Source organism: Oncorhynchus gorbuscha, linkage group LG23, assembly GCF_021184085.1.
Source record: "Oncorhynchus gorbuscha isolate QuinsamMale2020 ecotype Even-year linkage group LG23, OgorEven_v1.0, whole genome shotgun sequence".
NCBI classification, from domain to species: domain Eukaryota; kingdom Metazoa; phylum Chordata; class Actinopteri; order Salmoniformes; family Salmonidae; genus Oncorhynchus; species Oncorhynchus gorbuscha.
Genome location: NC_060195.1, coordinates 45,694,982 through 45,713,803, shown reverse-complemented (window position 1 = coordinate 45,713,803; position 18,822 = coordinate 45,694,982). Strand labels below are relative to the sequence as shown.

Below are 18,822 nucleotides of genomic sequence, written 5' to 3'. Positions count from 1 at the left end.
GGTCAGTGATTGAGGTATTTTGGCAGGCCTAGTCTACTGGACAGAGGGGGTGGAGGAAACACCATATTTCAACCACAATAACAACTGTTACTTATATTGCTGGGGGGAACGTGATATTTCAACCACAATTACGTCTCTGATTTATATTGGTCTCATTTTAATTTGTCAAAATGTTGACATTCAACCATTGCAGTATAGCTGGTATGTAAGTTGTTGGGGGGAACGTGATATTTCAACAATACTTCTTTAACCTATAGTACAGTACATTGCTAAAGCTGATGACATTATTATATTTTTGATCGCATTGTGTTTGTCCTTGAAGCTAGGAGAGAATATGGCAGGTCTACTAAAGAGTAAAACAAACACAGACATGCATTTCCCTAGCATTAATAAACAGTAAGCACACACCCATGAGGGGCTACTCTCACCGCCTGGGGGCTGCCCGTCAGGAAGTCCTGAATCCTGGACCTCCTGATGTGCCGCCTCCAGGCGGTGATGGTAGGCATCAACACATCTGCCACACTGTCCATCAACACAGGCCCCTCAGGGGTGTGTGCTTAGTCCCCTCCTATACTCCCTGTTTACCCATGACTACCGCACAAGACTCCAATACCATCATCAAGTTTGCTGATGACACAACAGTGGTCAGAGACCTGGCAGTGTCAGAGACCTGGCACTGCCAGGACAACAACATCTCCCTCAACAACAGCAAGACAAAGAAACTAATCGTGGACTACAGGAAACTTAGTGGCGAGCATGCCCCAATCCATGGGGCTGTAGCGGAGTGGGTCAAGAGTTTCAAGTTCATTGGTGGGGCATGCGTTTCATCTTCGGTTCAACACCAAGGAATTAATAACATGTTCCACACACACCCACACAGTTGTGAAGAGGGAACGGCAGCACCGCTTCTCCCTCAAGAGAGGCATGGCCCCTCAGATCCTCAAAAATTGGCACCTGACAACAAGGCGCTACAGAGGGTGATGAGTCCCTGGGCCCATGCTCCTTGTCATCCAAGACCTCTAAACCATGCTATGAAGGCCGAAACAATTACCAAAGACTTTTTCCCACCCAAGCCATAGACTGTTCTCTCTGCTACCGCACAGCAAGTGGTATCAGTGTACCAATTCTGAAACCAACAGGACCCTAAACAGCTTCTACCCCCAAGCTGTAAGAGTGCAAAACAAGACTGCTAAATAGCTAATCAAATGGCTACCCTCTGCTGCTACTGTTTACTACCTATCATGTTGCCTAGTCACTTTAACTCTGCATAGTTGAAAAAGTAACCGTAAGTAAGAATTTCACTGTTTAAAATGTTGTTCCATTGTTTCAAAGACCATACCAGGGTGCTATTTTCCAGAGGTAAACACGACTCTGGAAGGCCACATCAAGTCCGCATCAACCTGGTCTCAAAGCAAAACTTAATAATATTTGACCAAAATCCACACCACTTCATTTAGAAAGATATGTTACATAGGCCTACCGATGTAATACAGTGCCTTGAAAAAGTAGTCACCCCCCCCTTGGTGTTTTTCATAATTTGTTGCATTATATCCTGTAATTTAAATGGATTTGTCTTTAGAGTTCATTAACGGACATGCACAAAATAGTCCAAATTGAAGTGAAAAAAAAAGTTGTTTAAAAAAAAACTAAAAAATTGGAAAAGTGGAATGTGCATACGTATTCACCCCCCTTTGCTATGAAAACCCTAAATAAGATCTGGTGCAACCAATTACCTTCAGAAGTCACATAATTACTTAAATAAAGTCCACGTGTGTGTCACATGATCTCAGTATATATACACACCTGTTCTGAACGGCCCCAGAGTCTGCAACACCACTAAGCAAGGGCTACAACCAATTAAGCGGCACCATGAAGACCAAGGAGCTATCCAAACAGGTCAGAGACAAGGTTGTGGAGACGTACAGATCAGGGTTGGGTTATAAAAAAAAATCTGAAACTTTGAACATCCCACAGAGCACCATAAAATTGAAAGAATATGGCACCAGAACAAACCTGCAAAGAGAGGGCAGCCCACCAATACTCACGGACCAGGCAAGGAGGGCATTAATCAGAAAGGCAACAAAGAGACCAAAGATGACCCTGAAGCAGCTGCAAAGCCCTACAACAGAGATTGGAGTATCTGTCCATATGACCACTTTAAGCCGTACACTCCACAGACCCGGGCTTTACGGAAGAGTAGCAAGAAAAAAGCCTTTGCTTCTAAGAGGTTAAAGAAAAAAGTAAGCGAACAAGTTCGGTGTTCGCCAAAAGGCATGTGGGAGACTCCCCAAACATATTGAAAAAGGTACTCTGGTCAGATGACACAAAAATTTAGCTTTTTGGCCATCAAGGAAAACGCAATGTCTGGCACAAACGCAACACCCCTCATCACCCCGAGAGCACCATCTCCACAGTGAAGCATGGTGGTGGCAGCATCATGCTCTGGGGATGTTTTACATCGACAGGGACTGGGAAACTGGTCAGAATTGAAGGGATGATGGATGGCGCTAAAGACATGGAAATTCTTGAGGGAAACCTGTTTCAGTCTTCCAGAGATTTGAGACTGGGACGGAGATTCACCTTCCAGCAGGACAATGACCCTAATCATACTGCTAAAGCAACACTCAAGTGGTTTAAACGGAAATTTTTAAATGTCTTGGAATGGCCTAGTCAAAGCCCAGACCTCAATCCAATTGAGAATCTGTAGTATGACTTAAAGATTGCTGTACACCAGCAGAACCCATCCAACTTGAAGGAGCAGGAGAACTTTTGCCTTGAAGAATGGGCAAACATCCCAGTGGCTTGATGTGCCAAGCTTACAGAGACCCTACCCCAAGAGACTTGCAGCTGTAATTGCTGCAAAAGGTGGCTCTACAAAGTATTGACTTTGGGAGGGTGAATAGTTATGCGCGGTCAAGTTTTCATTTAAAAAAACAAACATTTTTGTTTCCCAATAAAACATATTTTGAATCTTCAAAGTGGTAGGCATGTTGTGTAAATCAACTGATACAACCCCCCCCCCCCCCCCCAAAAAAAAAAAACTCTATTTTAATTCCAGGTTCTAAGGCAACAAAGTAGGAAAAATGCCAAGGGGGGTGAATACTTTTGCAAGCCACTGTAGGTAGCCCGGTCACCCGCTTATTATGATGTAACTTTTGACTGCTTTAGGTAGCCCGGTCACCCATTTAGTATGATATGCTATGTTCGACTGCTTTGTTGCGTTGGACTGCTTTTGTAGGTCAGCAGTTAATGTTAGGGTTAAGGTAACAGGATGGCTTAGCTAACATTAAAAGTAGTTCAAATGTAAGTAATGTAAGTAAGTGGTTGCAAAGATGCTAAAGTTGTCTGTGATGAGATTTAAACACACAACCTTTCGCTAGACATTCGCGACCAACCACCCTGCTTTCGCTTTTGCTCTAAATCAAATCCAAATAAACGTTTGTTGGTGACATACACATAATTAACAGATGTCATTGTGGGTGAAGCAAAATGCTTGTGTTCCTACCTTCAGCAGTGCAGTAGTATCTAACAGTTCACAACAATACACACAAATCTAAAATTAAAAGATTGGAATTAAGAAATACATAAATATTAGATTGAGCAATGTCGGAGTGGCATTGACTAAAATACAGTCAAGTAGAATACAGTGTATAAACATTAGTAAAGTGACAACAGTTCCATTATTAAAAGTGGCCAGGAATTCCAAGTCTATGTACAGTATATAGGGCAGCAGCCTCTAAGGTGCAGGATTGCGTAACCGGGTGGAAGCCGGCTAGTATTTTGCTTTTTAATGTTGTTATTTCTTACACTGTTACCCCAGGAAATGTTAAGTCTTATTACATACAGCCGGGAGGAACTATTGGATATAAGAGCCACGTCAACTTACCAACATTATGACCAGGAATACGACTTTCCCGAAGTGGTTCCTCTGTTTGGTCCACCAAACAGGACAACGGATCGGATCCCAACAGGCGACCCAAAGCAACGGCGCCTCAGAAGGAGCAGACGGAGCAGTCTTATGGTCTGGCTCCGTAGATATATACCGTAGATATATACCTACTTGGGAGTATACCTCTCCCAAGTATACTCCCAAGTATACTACTCGCCAATGTCCAGTCTCTTGACAAGGTAGACAAAATCCAAGCAAGGGTTGCCTTCCAGAGAAACATAGATTGCAACATTCTCTGTTTCACGAAAACATGGCTCACTCGGGATACGTCATCAGAGTCGGTACAGCCATCTGGTTTCTTCACACATCGTGCAGACAGAAACAAACATCTCTCTGGTAAGAAGAAGGGCGGGGGTGTATGCCTTATGATTAATGAGTCATGGTGTGATCATAACAACATACAGGAACTCAAGTCATGTTGTTCACCTGACCTAGAATTCTTTACAATCAAATGCCAACCGCATTATCTACCAAGATAATCCCCCCCCCCCAAAGCAGACACCTCGAAGGCCCTGAAAGAACTTCCTTGGACTCTATGTAAACTGGAAACTACATATCTTGAGCCTGCATTTATTGTAGCTGGGGATTAAACAAGGCTCTCTAAAGTTTATCAGCATATCGAATGCACAACCCAGGCTGGTAGCATTCTGTATCATTATTACTCTAACTTCCGCGAGGCATACAAAGCCGTCACTCGCCCTCCTTTCGGCAAATCTGACCACGACTCCATTTTGTTGCTCCCAGCCTATAGAGAGAAACTAAAACAGGAAACGCCCGTGCTAAAGTCTGTTCAACATTGATGTATACGCTGATTCGGTGAGCGAGTTTATTAGCAAGTGCATCGGTGATGTTGTACCCACGGCGACTATTAAAACCTTCCCCAATCAGAAACCGTGGATTGATGGCAGCATTCACGCAAAACTGAAATTGATTAAAAAATGAAATACTGCCAAGTTGCTTAGGAGCTAGAAGCAGAGCTTCCGTATCAGAGCTTCCATATCTTACAAAAAAGTAACTCTGTCTTATGTAAACATACCAAATGTAACATATCACACTAAAGGAGTCAAATGTAATACTGTATATGTCATACTAAACAGGTCAAATAATGTAACTTAACGTATCATACAAATTGAACTACTAAAACAGATTTGAGTAAAATATAATACATTTTGCTCTGAGACCAGCCTACCTCCTTGCTCTTGTGTAGTGCCTTTTAAAAGCCACATCAACATACAAGAACACAAGGGCTAGTGTTGCATCTACATTCCCGTCTCCTGCCTCTCCTTCCCCTCTCTCTCACACACTCTTGCCTTTTTAATGAGGGGGGGGTGGGCGGGTGTTTCATAGGGTGTTTAAATCAGGATGTCTCAATAAAAAGCATCAATATCTCTATCTCTCTCTAACTTTTATATTGTGGTTTTTGCATTTTGGTTTCTGCCTCAACCTACACAGGTTGGAAAAAATAGGGTGGGGATTGGGGAAGGGTTTCACTTTTCAAAAAAGCCAACACCATCGCCAGTTAACAAGCTACATTTTTTTATACAAATGCATTTGGTCACCCTGCCTCACTGCCTCACTGCCTCACTGCCTCACCGTCGCACACAGCTCCCCGTTCCCCCGAACAGCAGGACCGAGCTGGCAAATATTGTCCCTCCTTTGATAATCAGTGAGTTCGTGCCACCGCCTGCATTAACGTCTCTTATCATAGGGGTGACTCTTTTGTCAGAGGAAACACTTCCTCATTGGATGTGAGCCATTGACTATCCCTCGATCCCTTATCCTTTTTCTGAGATAGCACATCATGAGTCTATGAAAGTGGAATTTAAAAGGAGTGATGTCCTTTTCTCCCTCTTCCCACAGGAAAACACCTGCATCAAAGTATGTTGAAAGGGTCGGATCATGGAGTTTTCATGGGCAGGCTGGGGAAGTCCTTTGAGAGTGCCTTTGATACCCTCTTGACATGTTATCTGGGCGTGAGTGGATGTTGGCCAGGCACAAGGGACTACCTGTTCAATGTCCCCTCTCTCCCCTGTCACTCCCCTGTCTAACATACTATAACAGTCTTTCTATAAATGTTGGGGGATTTTATTTTTTATGTTGAATACAGGATGCCTTTGACTGAGTAGATGCTCACCAGACACGAGGGGACGTCTCAAATGTACCTTCTCTCCCCTGTCATAACACCCCTCTCCAAGAATGATGCACAATGCCTTTGACTGAGTAGAGGCTCGCCAGACACGAGGGGACGTCTCAAATGTACCTTCTCTCCCCTGTCATAACACCCCTCTCCAAGAATGATGCACAATGCCTTTGAACTATGTGGGTCAGAGATCCATCGTATGCAGATTCCTCCATGCTTGTTTTTAATCTGCAATTGCTAAAAGTTAAGATTCCCCCTGGTACGCTCTCAATTTCTTCTTCTCCTCTTACACTTTTATTTATTTCGAATTTATAGATTCAGATCTTCTCAAAAAAGTTGAGGAGAAAAGAGAGAGATTTGGAGAGGAGAAAAGAGAGAGATTTGGAGAGGAGAAAAGAGAGAGATTTGGAGAGGAGAAAAGAGAGAGATTTGGAGAGGAGAAAAGAGAGAGATTTGGAGAGGAGAAAAGGGAGAGATTTGGAGAGGAGAAAAGAGAGAGATTTGGAGAGGAGAAAAGAGAGAGATTTGGAGAGGAGAAAAGAGAGAGATTTGGAGAGGAGAAAAGAGAGAGATTTGGAGAGGAGAAAAGAGAGAGATTTGGAGAGGAGAAAAGAGAGAGATTTGGAGAGGAGAAAAGAGAGAGATTTGGAGAGGAGAAAAAGAGAGATTTGGAGAGGAGAAAAGAGAGATTTGGAGAGGAGAAAAGAGAGAAATTTGGAGAGGAGAAAAGAGAGAGATTTGGAGAGGAGAAAGAGAGAGATTTGGAGAGGAGAAAAGAGAGAGATTTGGAGAGGAGAAAAGAGAGAGATTTGGAGAGGAGAAAAGAGAGAGATTTGGAGAGGAGAAAAGAGAGAGATTTGGAGAGGAGAAAAGAGAGAGATTTGGAGAGGAGAAAAGAGAGAGATTTGGAGAGGAGAAAAGAGAGAGATTTGGAGAGGAGAAAAGAGAGAGATTTGGAGAGGAGAAAAGGGAAAACTTTTCTTCCTTCCCTCCGTCATTTTATCTCTGCATGATGCACTGTCATCCCTAATGATCACATTTTTGTGACTTTGGTCTGATGGAGGGATGGAGAGGACTGAGGAGTGTCTCTCCTCACTGCAGCACTCTCCTTAGTTCTCTCAGCTCCTAGCCGGCCCTCTCTCTCTTTCTCTCTCTCTTCTTGTCTCTGTGTAGGTACTTTGAAAGAGAATGGCTTCCACCTTTGAAAGCTGAGGCTCGCTCACTTTATGTAAAATAACATTTCTATTGAAAGGCAATTACCGTTGTAACATTATTTGTTTCCCTACGAAATTAAATGCATCTCTTCTGTTTTTTTTCTCTACTTTCCTCCCCCTCTTCCCCCTCTTCCCCCAATCTTCTGTTACAGACGGATAATTATATCGACTCCAGCTATGTGAACAGCCGAGCACATCTTATCAAAAGGTATGTCTTGATTAGGCAATTTGATATTTTCCGCTGTCACCCGTTGTGATCCGTAATTGTCATATGCTATGGGCTGCAAATGCATGAGTGTGCATGTTGTGAAAACCCGTGTTTGTTCTGTGTATTCACTACAAATTCACACAGTCAATAATCTCATTTGGAATTAGACTCTAAAATGATCCCTCACTACTATATTAGGTACATTTCTTCAAGTCTGTGTCTTCAAAGCACATATTTTAACATGATCATGAATAATTCCATCCATTCCCATAAAAACCAAAATCAAGACACGTCGAGCAATATGAAAAACTCCTGCTAAAACACGGCTCGTAAAACGACTTATACATCGTGAATAAGATTGAAAGAAATCAAATAGAATTTTGGCCGGGAATGTGATTTCAATAATGCAAGAGGTTCGTAGCACAGTTGGATCTCAGTGTGTTTTTTAAATTATTTTTTTTACATCAGCTCAATACTAACTCAAAACTAATACCAAAGTACCAATAATTAAGTTCATTTGAGTCGCCCATTTTGAGAACATTGAGCAGGATATAAAGGTATGGGGTATGGGACTAATGGTGCATTCCTGATTCCACCTGAAGCAGGATATACGGTGAGCTCGTGGTTCCGGCGGGGTAGTGTAGACAACTCTAATAACGCCCTGCAGCAATTTCTTTTTTTGTTGTTGTGGCCAGGCCTATAATTTCTCACTTTTTACCTGCAGCTGCTGAACATTCCAACCTCCCTTTGTTTGAGGCCGTCCCCGGCTTTTTGAAAAGCCATTATGGCAATTTTACTCCCCCAAAAATCCCTATGTTTATGTAAACAAAAGCACATTTAAGCGAGGGGCCTCTGCAGCACACTACAAAGCTATCCCCTAGGAGCCTGTGGGCCTGTAGTCTGGGACAGGTGCAATTACACTGATAACATCAGAGAGAGGTAAAGCCAGCTTTACCGTCACTGCAGTACCTCTCTCTCTCCCCCTTTCCCAGGCAACCCTCTCAAAGGAAAGCTGGGAACTGCTGTTGCTACTGTTTTTTTTCTTTCTTTATGTCTCTTCTCATTCCTTCTCTTATATTTTTTCTCTTCTCCTCCATTCTCCTCTCTTCTCCTACGTGAGGTTCTTGATGTATACATTCACCTCCTCCCTCAATAGCAGTCTTGTTTGTATAGCACAATTTGTTCCAGTGGGGCGGCAATCAAATGAACGGAAATCATGCATACACTATGAAGCTGTTGATTGACTTTAAGCCCCAAACAAGACAGATTCAATCTGTGCACATACGTACATGCTCATAGCATTTTCTATATTCCTTTCCTTCCTGGAATGCTTGATTATCATCTGATTGTTGAACAGTAGAGTGTAATTGCAAGGCGTTTTAAAAGCCCACTCTGTTATTTGAAAAACACAATGGCAGTCTCCAACTCTTGGTTTGCTCTAAAGCTGAGGGACAGGGTTCATGAGGCATTTACGTCTGATATTCTTAATTAATCAATAGGTATATAATTACATACATTTAAATTATTAAAAAACAGGATTTAAATATCCGGACAGGCCCTTTATAGCCACAACGGTTCACACTAGAGATGCCCTTGAAGTCAGTGCATCGCCATCCAGACGGTCCCTTTTAGAAACAGACTAAAACAGCCTGCAGCCTCTTTGCTCCACTATCAGCAGAGTTTGAAAATGGCCTCTTAATCCCAAAAATCCCCAACAGAGTTAATCTGTGCCTTCACCACCACAACCCTCCGATTACTACAGTAGTAGCAAGGTTCGTTTCCCTCCAGAAATAAAATGTGGAACGCTGTGAAGTCGTGTCCTTCTAGACAGCTGAGGCCAGAGTTAAGAGTCCTCCTGAAGATCATCATCCCTCTCCTTGTCTCAAGATTCCGAGTGCTGTGAGAAATGTGTGAGAGAGGAGGATGTGGAGAGACACACATGTTAGAAAGTCAAGTATGAGATAGTGAAAGAGAGACAATATGAAGAAAATGTTTAGATTATTTTAGAAGAGAGCTAAGAAGGAAATAGTGAAAAAGAGATGGACACAGGAGAGAAATGGATTGAGGGAGAGAGGTGATGAAGGAGAGAGGAGAGAATCTGATAGAAGTTGATGTGACAGTAAATCAACATTCTCTCCTTTCTCATCCCCCTCTCCCTCCCTCCTTCCCTCTGTAGCACGTCAACATTCAAGGACCTGGAGGGCAATAGTCTGAAGGACAGCGGGCACGAAGAGAGCGACCAGACGGACAGTGAGCACGATGTCCAGAGAGGCCACTACATAGACACGGCTGTCAACGACGTGCTCAACATGACCGTACCCCCCAACGTCTGCCAGCTGCCTGACCAAGGTAGGAGAAAAGGTTTGTTGAAAGTTTGTGTGTGTTACTCATCATTCATCTCTTAGTGTTAGAATTACCCCATCAGATACTTGGTCAAAGCTTGTGTATGTAAAACGAAGCTTGTTTATACCTCCAACTAGAGCAGCTTCAGCAGGCCATTATACCCACTCCTACATAAGGCCCCAGACCTGTGAGTGTGTGTGTGTCTCTCTGTGTCTCTGTGTATCTATAGAATTTGAATTAATTCCATTCCTGTGTGTGTATTCGCGTGCTTACATCAAGCAGAACACATTTAGCAGTAGCATTGTGCCCACTCTCAGATAAGGCCCCTCAGATCTGTTTTTGTGAATAACAACTTAGTACTTTCCCTTTGATGTCCCGGTGCTAAGGCTGCTAATGTAGAGGGATCTCTCCCTACCAAGGCTACCCTTTATATGATGCTCTGGTAACATTATTGACTGATTGTAGGCCTAGCCATGTCTGTCCGGAAAGTATTTGGTGGCAGCCAACTTCTGATGCGCCTGAATGGCTGACAAAGGTGGGTTGAAATCTACATATCGCGTTGTAACCACTCTCATACATTATTCAGCAGGAACATTTAGCAGAGGAAATAATGTTGATGTTTCTTTGCCGACTTCCAACGTTTAAGAGGACATCCGATTCCCTGGCAGGGGAAGTGGAGGTGGTCATGTTAGTGTTTCCTGGTTCTATGGTTTTAGAGTAGTGGAGAGGGAGAGCTTATGTGAAGAAGTGTCATAGAGAAAGGGAGGGGGGGGGGGGGAGAGAAAGAGAGGGTGTGTATTTGAGGAAAAGGTAGTGGGTAGAACTGGCACCGACCTGTGAAGAAATTGAATTGAATTGAGAGAGAAGCAGAATTAAAGATATGCCTGTAGACGGAGATGGAGCGAGTGAGAGAACAAGAATGAGTGAGAATTAGGTGGATAGAAACTGGCACAGACCTGTATGCTACCATTGTATGCACATGGGAGTGTTTATCCAGCTCAAAAGGAAACACACACAGGTGCTCAGACTTGGGAGAGCATAGAGCAGTGGATTCAGTGCATGAACTCAAAATGTACGGCAGCCATTTCACTGGCTTGCCTCCTACTCCAGTTAACAATTGCTTTATTTTTTGAAGAGACAGGAAGCTGGTGAATTGCCTTGCTTTGTTCAGTCCTGATGACTAGGCCTCTCATCTTAGCAATTTGAAACAATCAAACAGCTCCATTATAGGGAAAACTACATCTGCATATTACCCAGCAGGCTTCACGTCGCAGTGTGTCTTTGTTTGGTTTGAATTCGCCTACTCCTTGGTCATTGGCTTCTGCTATAGAGGAAAATTTAGGACAGGTTTGGTGAAATATGTTGAAATTCTAGTCGAAGTGTGGCGTCTAGTGTTAGGCACTTCCTTAGCCATAACCCTAGCCTTTACCCCTCCCCCCAAACAAACAAACACACACCTTATGCTAAACCTCTGTGATTTTTTCCCTCCAATTTCTCAAAACCCCTCTAGTGATCCTCTCTAGCTATATGTTCACATTTTCTGAGTCTTCCATTTTAATGCTCCCTGCTCACTCCTCTAAGCCTTGATCCGAAAAAGGGAATCAAATGAATGAAGGACTAACAGATGAAGAAAAATTAAACAATCACACTTTAACCCAAATTATTTATGAGGGATTTTTTTCCTGGCAACATTTTCCATCTTGGGGAATGAGCTGCGGAGCAAATTAGAAAGTTAGCTCGGGATCACGTGGACTCATGCACGGATGTTGAATTGGGCTAATTATCCAGCCATTTTACCGCACGGCATTATGGGTAGGGGAAAGAGACATCATGATGTCATGATAGGAGGAGAATAGGTAAGTTCAGTCTCTTCTACTTCCGTTTTCATCTGGGAGCGGATGCTGCTGTAAAGGCATGTGGATTGAAGCGGATCTGGTTCAGTTGCTGGTGTTGAACTCGAACATGTCTTGTGATGTTGTGATGATTGAGTGTTTGCATGTGTGTCTATGTGTGTATCTGTATGTTAGCTGCATGGGGAGGCTAGCTGTGTCCCAATCCAAAGGCCTCCAAAGGCACCAACCTTTAATAGGTAGCACTTTTCTAGTAGGTAACTGCCATTTGGGATGGGATTCGAAAGGCAGCATCACGTGACAATGCATTCGCATTCCACCGAGCGCTAGACATTTGTTTACCTTGTAGGCACTGTAGCAGAGTGAGCAACTAGTGCTAGCAATTCAGTGAACACCTATCCCAAAATGGAAATACTGTATCTGCCACGAATAGCAAGTAACAGAATCGATCTCCTCAGTACCTGTTCATGCATGAAGTTAAACACCAAATAGAATAGTTATCCTACGGTATAGGGTCCTCCTTTCACATATTGCTTGGTCTGCAGCTCAACTGTGGACATGATAGGCAAGCTTGCATGCAGGATACAGGAATTTTTGAGATAGCTTTTATACTGACTGTTTAAGAATGATTAATAACAAGAATAGTGGTGTTTCACTGTGAAAGATGATTTGAAGGCCTAGGCTACTTCATCCTAATGTAAGCTAAATGCATTGGATAAAAATACTGGCATATAATAAAGGATAACAAAATGTCCAATATAATTATATACAGTAAATACAGTAAGCTTATTTAGTCATGACCGCCACAGCTTATTTATACACAATTTTTAGTTCCAGCCCTTTACTAACACCTCATTTCAACGAATTGTGGACTACATTGAAGACTTCCCCTCACGTCTGTATTTTAGAATGAGCTTCATAAGTTACAAATGTTCTGACAAATCTGCGTGATAAACAACAACATGGGGGGAAATCTGGTTCTATTTAAGATTGTGATTTTGCACATTTCAAAATGAAATCCCTGGGATATGGTGATTGTCCTGGTGGCCGGGGAAGTTCCCAACAAAGTCTGTCCCATCTTCTGGATGTCAGGGTGACGTCCTTAAAGCTGGAGCGAGTGGAGACAATGGAGGTTGAAATGAACCTCACTGCTCAAATTTCAGTGCTGGATCAAGTCAATGGAGCTACAACTACCTTTATTAATGTGCAAATCATGTTGTCAACAGTTTAGCATTTTTTTAGGGCAACTTACTGTAAGAGTTGAATAACTTAACCTCTCATTTTAAACCCAATCGTGTAACACAATAGGGGAAGGAAAAATGACAAGAGAAAGTTAGCTAACTTTAACGTAAGGTAAACCAAATGCACAATCAACTTCACTGGCTAGCAAGCCTAGAATGAACAAAACACAGCTAGCTGCATTTTCTACAATTTTCATCAGATGAAAAAAAAAAGTATGTCTTACCTCCAAACGAGTCAGGCGGGACATGTTTTCTGCCAAGTCAGTATAATGCAATGGAGTGAAACATGATCAGATGCCCACTGAAAACAAATGGGGGAAAAATATTTTCTTAGTCTTTAGCTGGCTAGCAAGTTTAACCAATTCATGATTTAAAATATTTTTGTGTCTTCACAATTGACACATTGCTGAATCTATGATTAGGCCTAGTTAGTTTAGTTGTTCTTCTCTAAACAACCAATAACCTGTACAAGTCTGCCTACTAACATTAACCTTAGCTATCTATTGCATAAGATGTGCTAGCTAGCTAGCTAGCTTGGCAACAGGTTGAATAAGAACAATACATCTGATGAATTAACATTTGAATTAAAAATCATATGAAAGTCATTTGTTGAACATTTGAACATAACTTGGTGAATAAATAAGTTAGAAACTCAGCAAAAAAAGAAACGCCCTCATTGTCAACTGCGTTTATTTTCAGAAAAATCTGTAAATATTTCTATTAACATAAGTTAACATCAGTATCTGGTGTGGCCACCAGCTGCATTATGTACTGCAGTGCATCTCCTCCTCCTCATGGGCTGCACCAGATTTGCCAGTTCTTGCTGTGAGATGTTACCCCACTCTTCCACCAAGGCACCTGCATGTTCACAGACAATTCTGGGGAGAATGGCCATAGCCCTCACCGTCCTATCCAACAGGTCCCAGACGTGCTCAATGGTATTGAGATCAGGGCTCTTCGCTGGCCATGGCAGGAAATCATACACTGAACGAGCAGTATGGTTGGTGGCATTGTCATGTCAGAATGAGCCTGCAGGATGGGTACTACATGAGGGAGGAGGATGTCTTCCCTGTAACGCACAGTGTTGAGATTGCCTGCAATGATAACAAGCTCAGTCCGATGATTCTTTGACACACCGCCCCAGACCATGACGAACCCTTCAACTCCAAATCGATCCCGCTCCAGAGTACAAACCTCAGTGTAACGCTCATTCCTTCGATGATAAACGCAAATCCAACCATCCCCCCTGGTGAGACAAAACCACGACTCCATCAGTGAAGTGCACTTAATGTCAGTCCTGTCTGGTCCAGGAACAGTGGGTTTGTGCCCATAGACGACGTTGTTGCCGGTGATGTCTAGTGAGGACCTGCCTCACAACAGGCGTACAAGGCCAGCCTCTCTCACCCGATTGCAGACAGTCTGAGCACTGATGGAGGGATTGTGGGTTCCTGGTGTTACTCAGGCAGTTGTTGCCATCCTGTACCTCTCCCACAAGTGTGATGTTCAGATCCTGTGCAGGTGTTGTTACACGTGGTCTGCCACTGCGAGGGCGATCAGCTGTCCATCCCGTCTCCATGTAGTGCTGTCTTAGGCTTCTCACAGTACGGACATTGCAATTCATTGCCCTGGCCACATTTGTAGTCCTCATGCCTCCTTGCTGCATGCCTAAGGCATGATCATGCAGGCCTCTTTAGTGTCCGAAGTTTACATAACTGTGACCTTAATTGCTTACCGTCTGTCTGAACGACTGTTCCATAGGTGCATGTTCATTTATTGTTTGTTTCATTGAGCAAGCATGGGAAACAGTGTTTAAACACTTTACAATGAAGATCTGTGAAGTTATTTGGATTTTTACAAATTATCTTTGAAAGAGAGGGTCCTGAAAAACATTTATTTTTTGCTGAGTTTACTTACATTTCTCAGCTATTCCTTATTCTTCTGGAAAATGTTCTCCTATGCTGGGTCTTGTGTCCTCTATTAATTCTGAATTGTTTCGAATTTTCGGTGCGCCGCAAGGTGTTTTGGTACAGCCTGTCCAGGAAAGGATACATGGGATTCCAGCTTCAAAAATGCCCGGATGAAGGCACCTTAGAAGGCAGCATTTTAAGGTTCGTTAGGATTGGGACATGCTAATTGTGACGCCCTGCAATGAAATGCTGCCTGAAAAGGCCTTGGACTGCTGCCTTGGCAGTGTCAGACAGTAATGAATAATGATTAGTGGGTTCACTGCCTATTTGGTTGGCTGGCCGTAATTATTTCACAACCCTCTTCACAACATACATACTGACAGGTCCAACAGTCTAGCAAAGTCATTATTTGAGACAATTAGAAAATATGTACATGAAGAATATTACAAGTGGAGAAACAGGGATAGACAGAGAGGAATGGGGGAGACAAAGAAAGAGAGAGCGAGGCTTTTTTGATTGTCACTCGCGAGATGGATGCTAACTCCTGGAATGTATGTAAACAAATAAACGCTACTGGTAAACAGAACGACGGGGACTATTTACCGCCACCAGGCAGACGTTCACTGCTTGCTTTGACCATAGCAGCAAAAGAGAAGTACAAAATATCTATTTGGATTTGCAATTGGATCCTTGTTGCTATTGTTATTGCACTCCCCTTCTCCAGACCTAGTTATAATATGGTCTTGCAACAGGCCAATTTCTCCCTCTGTTGAAAAAGAAGCAGTGAGGAGCACTGAACAAAATGGCTTAATTTTTTCTCTAAGCTTGAATTCCAAATGGCACTTTATCCCCTATATAGTGGGCATATGGGCCCTGGACAAAATTAGTGCACTGTGTAGGAAGTAGGGGGCCATAGGGAATGCAGGCAATGTCTGTCTTCTCTCCTGTCTTTAAGGGAAGTCTTTGGCAGTAAATCAGCATGAGGGTTCGTCAGTATTGAGGGCTTGTTCATAATTATTAAATGAATTGACCAAAAGACCCTTACACATGCATGAATGTAACGACATAGCCAAATGGAATTGTCCTTTCATTAACATCTCAGCATTCCAATTACACAGTTAACGAGTATGATGGGGCCGGGGCTAAGCTCGACAGAATCTGCACGGCCACACTATACTATACTTCCGATACCCCACAGACAAGGCTCTTGTTGCATCCTCCTACCTTTTTCAAGAGGATGATATTAGCTAGTGCTGAATACTCATTTCCGATTGGCTTGAAGGGCGTTCTAGAGTGTGCATTATTTACTTATAAGGCACCATGCATTTGCACGGTAGAATTCCATGGCAATGTTTCATTCTTACATGTTCCATGTTTGAGCTAAGTCGAATTGAAATCATTATTTTTATTGTTTGATTATATTGTCATAATAGCAAGCTAGGACTGATGGTTTGGTTAGCTAAACTAGCATGTTTGTTTGGTTACCAAGGCAACCACTATTGCCATCAAGTAAACTTGCTAGCTACTTTAGTAGATGTTGTATACATTTCTCGCGGCAAATGTGTTAAATTATAGTCGTAGTATGAAAGGGATATTTAATTTGCGGCTCTATGCATTCTCTGGAAAACAATGCACTCCATGGAAGGTTAGTTCCACTCCGCTAGCATCAACGAATAATGATTGTCCCTTACTTAGCTAACTTGCTGAAATCGCTGCTATGTATTTGCCGAAGCTAATCGACTTGCGGGACCGAGACACAAGTCAGACAATTGTGGCTTGTGTGAATTGTGACAGCCCTAAGACAATGTGAAAGGCAGAGAAGATACTTTGCTGAACCAATACTGTGTCTCAAAGAGCACCCTATTCCCAACATAATGCACTGCTTTTGACCAGCGTCTCCACAGGCCCTGGTCAAAAGTCATATAAAAACATTTTGGTGGATGCTTAAATTTGTCCCGTTTCAATGGAAATGTTTTTCTTGCATAACTCTCGATGCCCTCGGGGAGTGCCGTTATCATTGGAGGCTCTGGAGCAATTAGGCTTAACCTGTTGCGACGAGCAATCCCGTATCCGGGATCCTATTTATAGCCTCAAGTTCATTACCATAACGCAACGTTAACTATTCATGAAAATCGCAAATGAAATGAAATATATATATTTGCTCTCAAGCTTAGCCTTTTGTTAACAACACTGTCATCTCAGATGATCAAAATATGCTTTTGAACCATAGCTAAACAAGCATTTCTGTAAGAGTATTGATAGCCTAGCATAGCATTAAGCCTGGCATTCAGCATGCAACATTTTCACAAAAACAAGAAAAGCATTCAAATAAAATAATTTACCTTTGAAGAACTTCCAATGTTTTCAATGAGGAGACTCTCAGTTAGATAGCAAATGCTCAGACACCTGGTGTAATGTAGTCTCTTATGGTCAATCTTCCAATGATATGCCTACAAATACGTCACAATGCTGCAGGCTCATTCCTGGCGCATTCACAGCCATATAAGGAGACATTGGAACACAGCGCCTTCAGAATCTGGGGCATTTCCTGTATGAAATTTCATCTTGGTTTCGACTGTAGCATTAGTTCTGGGGCACTCACAGATAATATCTTTGCAGTTTTGGAAACGTCAGAGATTTTTCTGTCAATTACATGCATAGTCGAGCATCTTGTCGTGACAAAATATCTTGTTTAAAACGGGAACATTTTTTATCCAAAAATTAAAAGAGCGCCCCCTATCTCGAAGAAGTTAAGTGCCAAGGGCACATCAACACATTTTATCCCCCTCCTTGTCGTCTCAGGGATTCAAACTAGTGACATTTTGGTTACTGGCTCAATGCTCTAACCACTAGGCTATCTGCTGGCCAAATTAGCGCACTGGGAAATACGTGCCATTTGGGATGCATCCTATATATTTCCAGAAGTAGGAGCAGATCAGGATAGCTCAGTTACAGCAGCAACATATACTAGATGTGAGAGCCCCGATGGTTCGGAGTGAAGTGAAAACGCGGTTTGTTCGGACACATCCGTCTTAATTGAATGTGAGCGGGCACCGACAGGGCACCGACTATGCAGTAGCCCTGTTTGGCGAAGGGAACTGTGTGAACAAAACAAATAGTCTTGTTCGCAAAACACCCCGCCATTTAGATACTGTATGTTCTATAGGGAATAACTTAGATCTACAGTTTGCCTCTCCTTCTGGTACTACAGCAACAAAAAACAAAAAAAAACATAACACACTGCAATTGCCCCAAAGGACAGGCTCTGGATACAAAAGTGATTTTATTGTGATGTTTCCTTGTGTTCGGAAGCGAAACGCAAACAGGAAGGAATGGAGGGGGATAGAGGGAGTACAGTAAACACCCCTCATGTGGGTTCCCTAAGCTTTTTACAGTACAAATGTTTACCATTCTCATAGGCGCCATGTAAAGGTGGTGTTTGCACAGTGGGACGTACCGTTACCTTTGACAAAGAGGAACACACACAACCCCCCCCCCCCCACCCCTCCTTAAAAGTCTCAGTGTGGGAATCCGCTCATATGAGACAAGGAGCTCTCTGCGAGGCTCTGCGTTTCTCTCGCACAATACAAAGTTATTCCTTTGTTACAGGCTTCAGTTTTGCACTTTTTGATTATGTTACCGGCTTGTTTGTCCATTTCCTGCGTTTCTATTTATCCTTCTAGATTTGAAATGTGATACTCGATAATGGATTGTGTCTCTGGAATCCAGCAGTAGCTAAACTATTGTCTGATTTCGTGGAGAGGTATTTTGCCCATAATCAACAGAGGCTACCTGCGTGACACTGAGACGATACCAAACATTGTAAGAAGGTACTCTTCTTCCTAAGAATACCTTGGTCTGAAAACTACTCTGCCAATGGATTACACTAGGGAAATATATAAAATATCTTAAAAATCACATTACATTAAATATATAGGCCCCATATCGTCAAATATCTTCAACTATTAAT

At 42.6% G+C, this 18,822-nt stretch overlaps 1 protein-coding gene across 8 annotated transcripts in view; it reads left to right on the top strand.

The window, feature by feature from the left end:
* Positions 1 to 18,822, top strand: part of LOC124010572 (protocadherin-19-like) — an 82,621-nt gene that overhangs the window by 38,454 nt on the left and 25,345 nt on the right. For 4 of the 8 annotated variants that reach the window (XM_046323164.1, XM_046323161.1, XM_046323163.1 and 1 more), the window contains exons 3-4: positions 7,456 to 7,511; positions 9,688 to 9,872. In XM_046323164.1, the coding sequence (XP_046179120.1) occupies positions 7,456 to 7,511; positions 9,688 to 9,872 (241 nt within the window). The remainder of the gene's footprint in view (positions 1 to 7,455; positions 7,512 to 9,687; positions 9,873 to 18,822) is intronic. The other 4 variants (XM_046323165.1, XM_046323162.1, XM_046323160.1 and 1 more) reach the window with 2 other exon arrangements.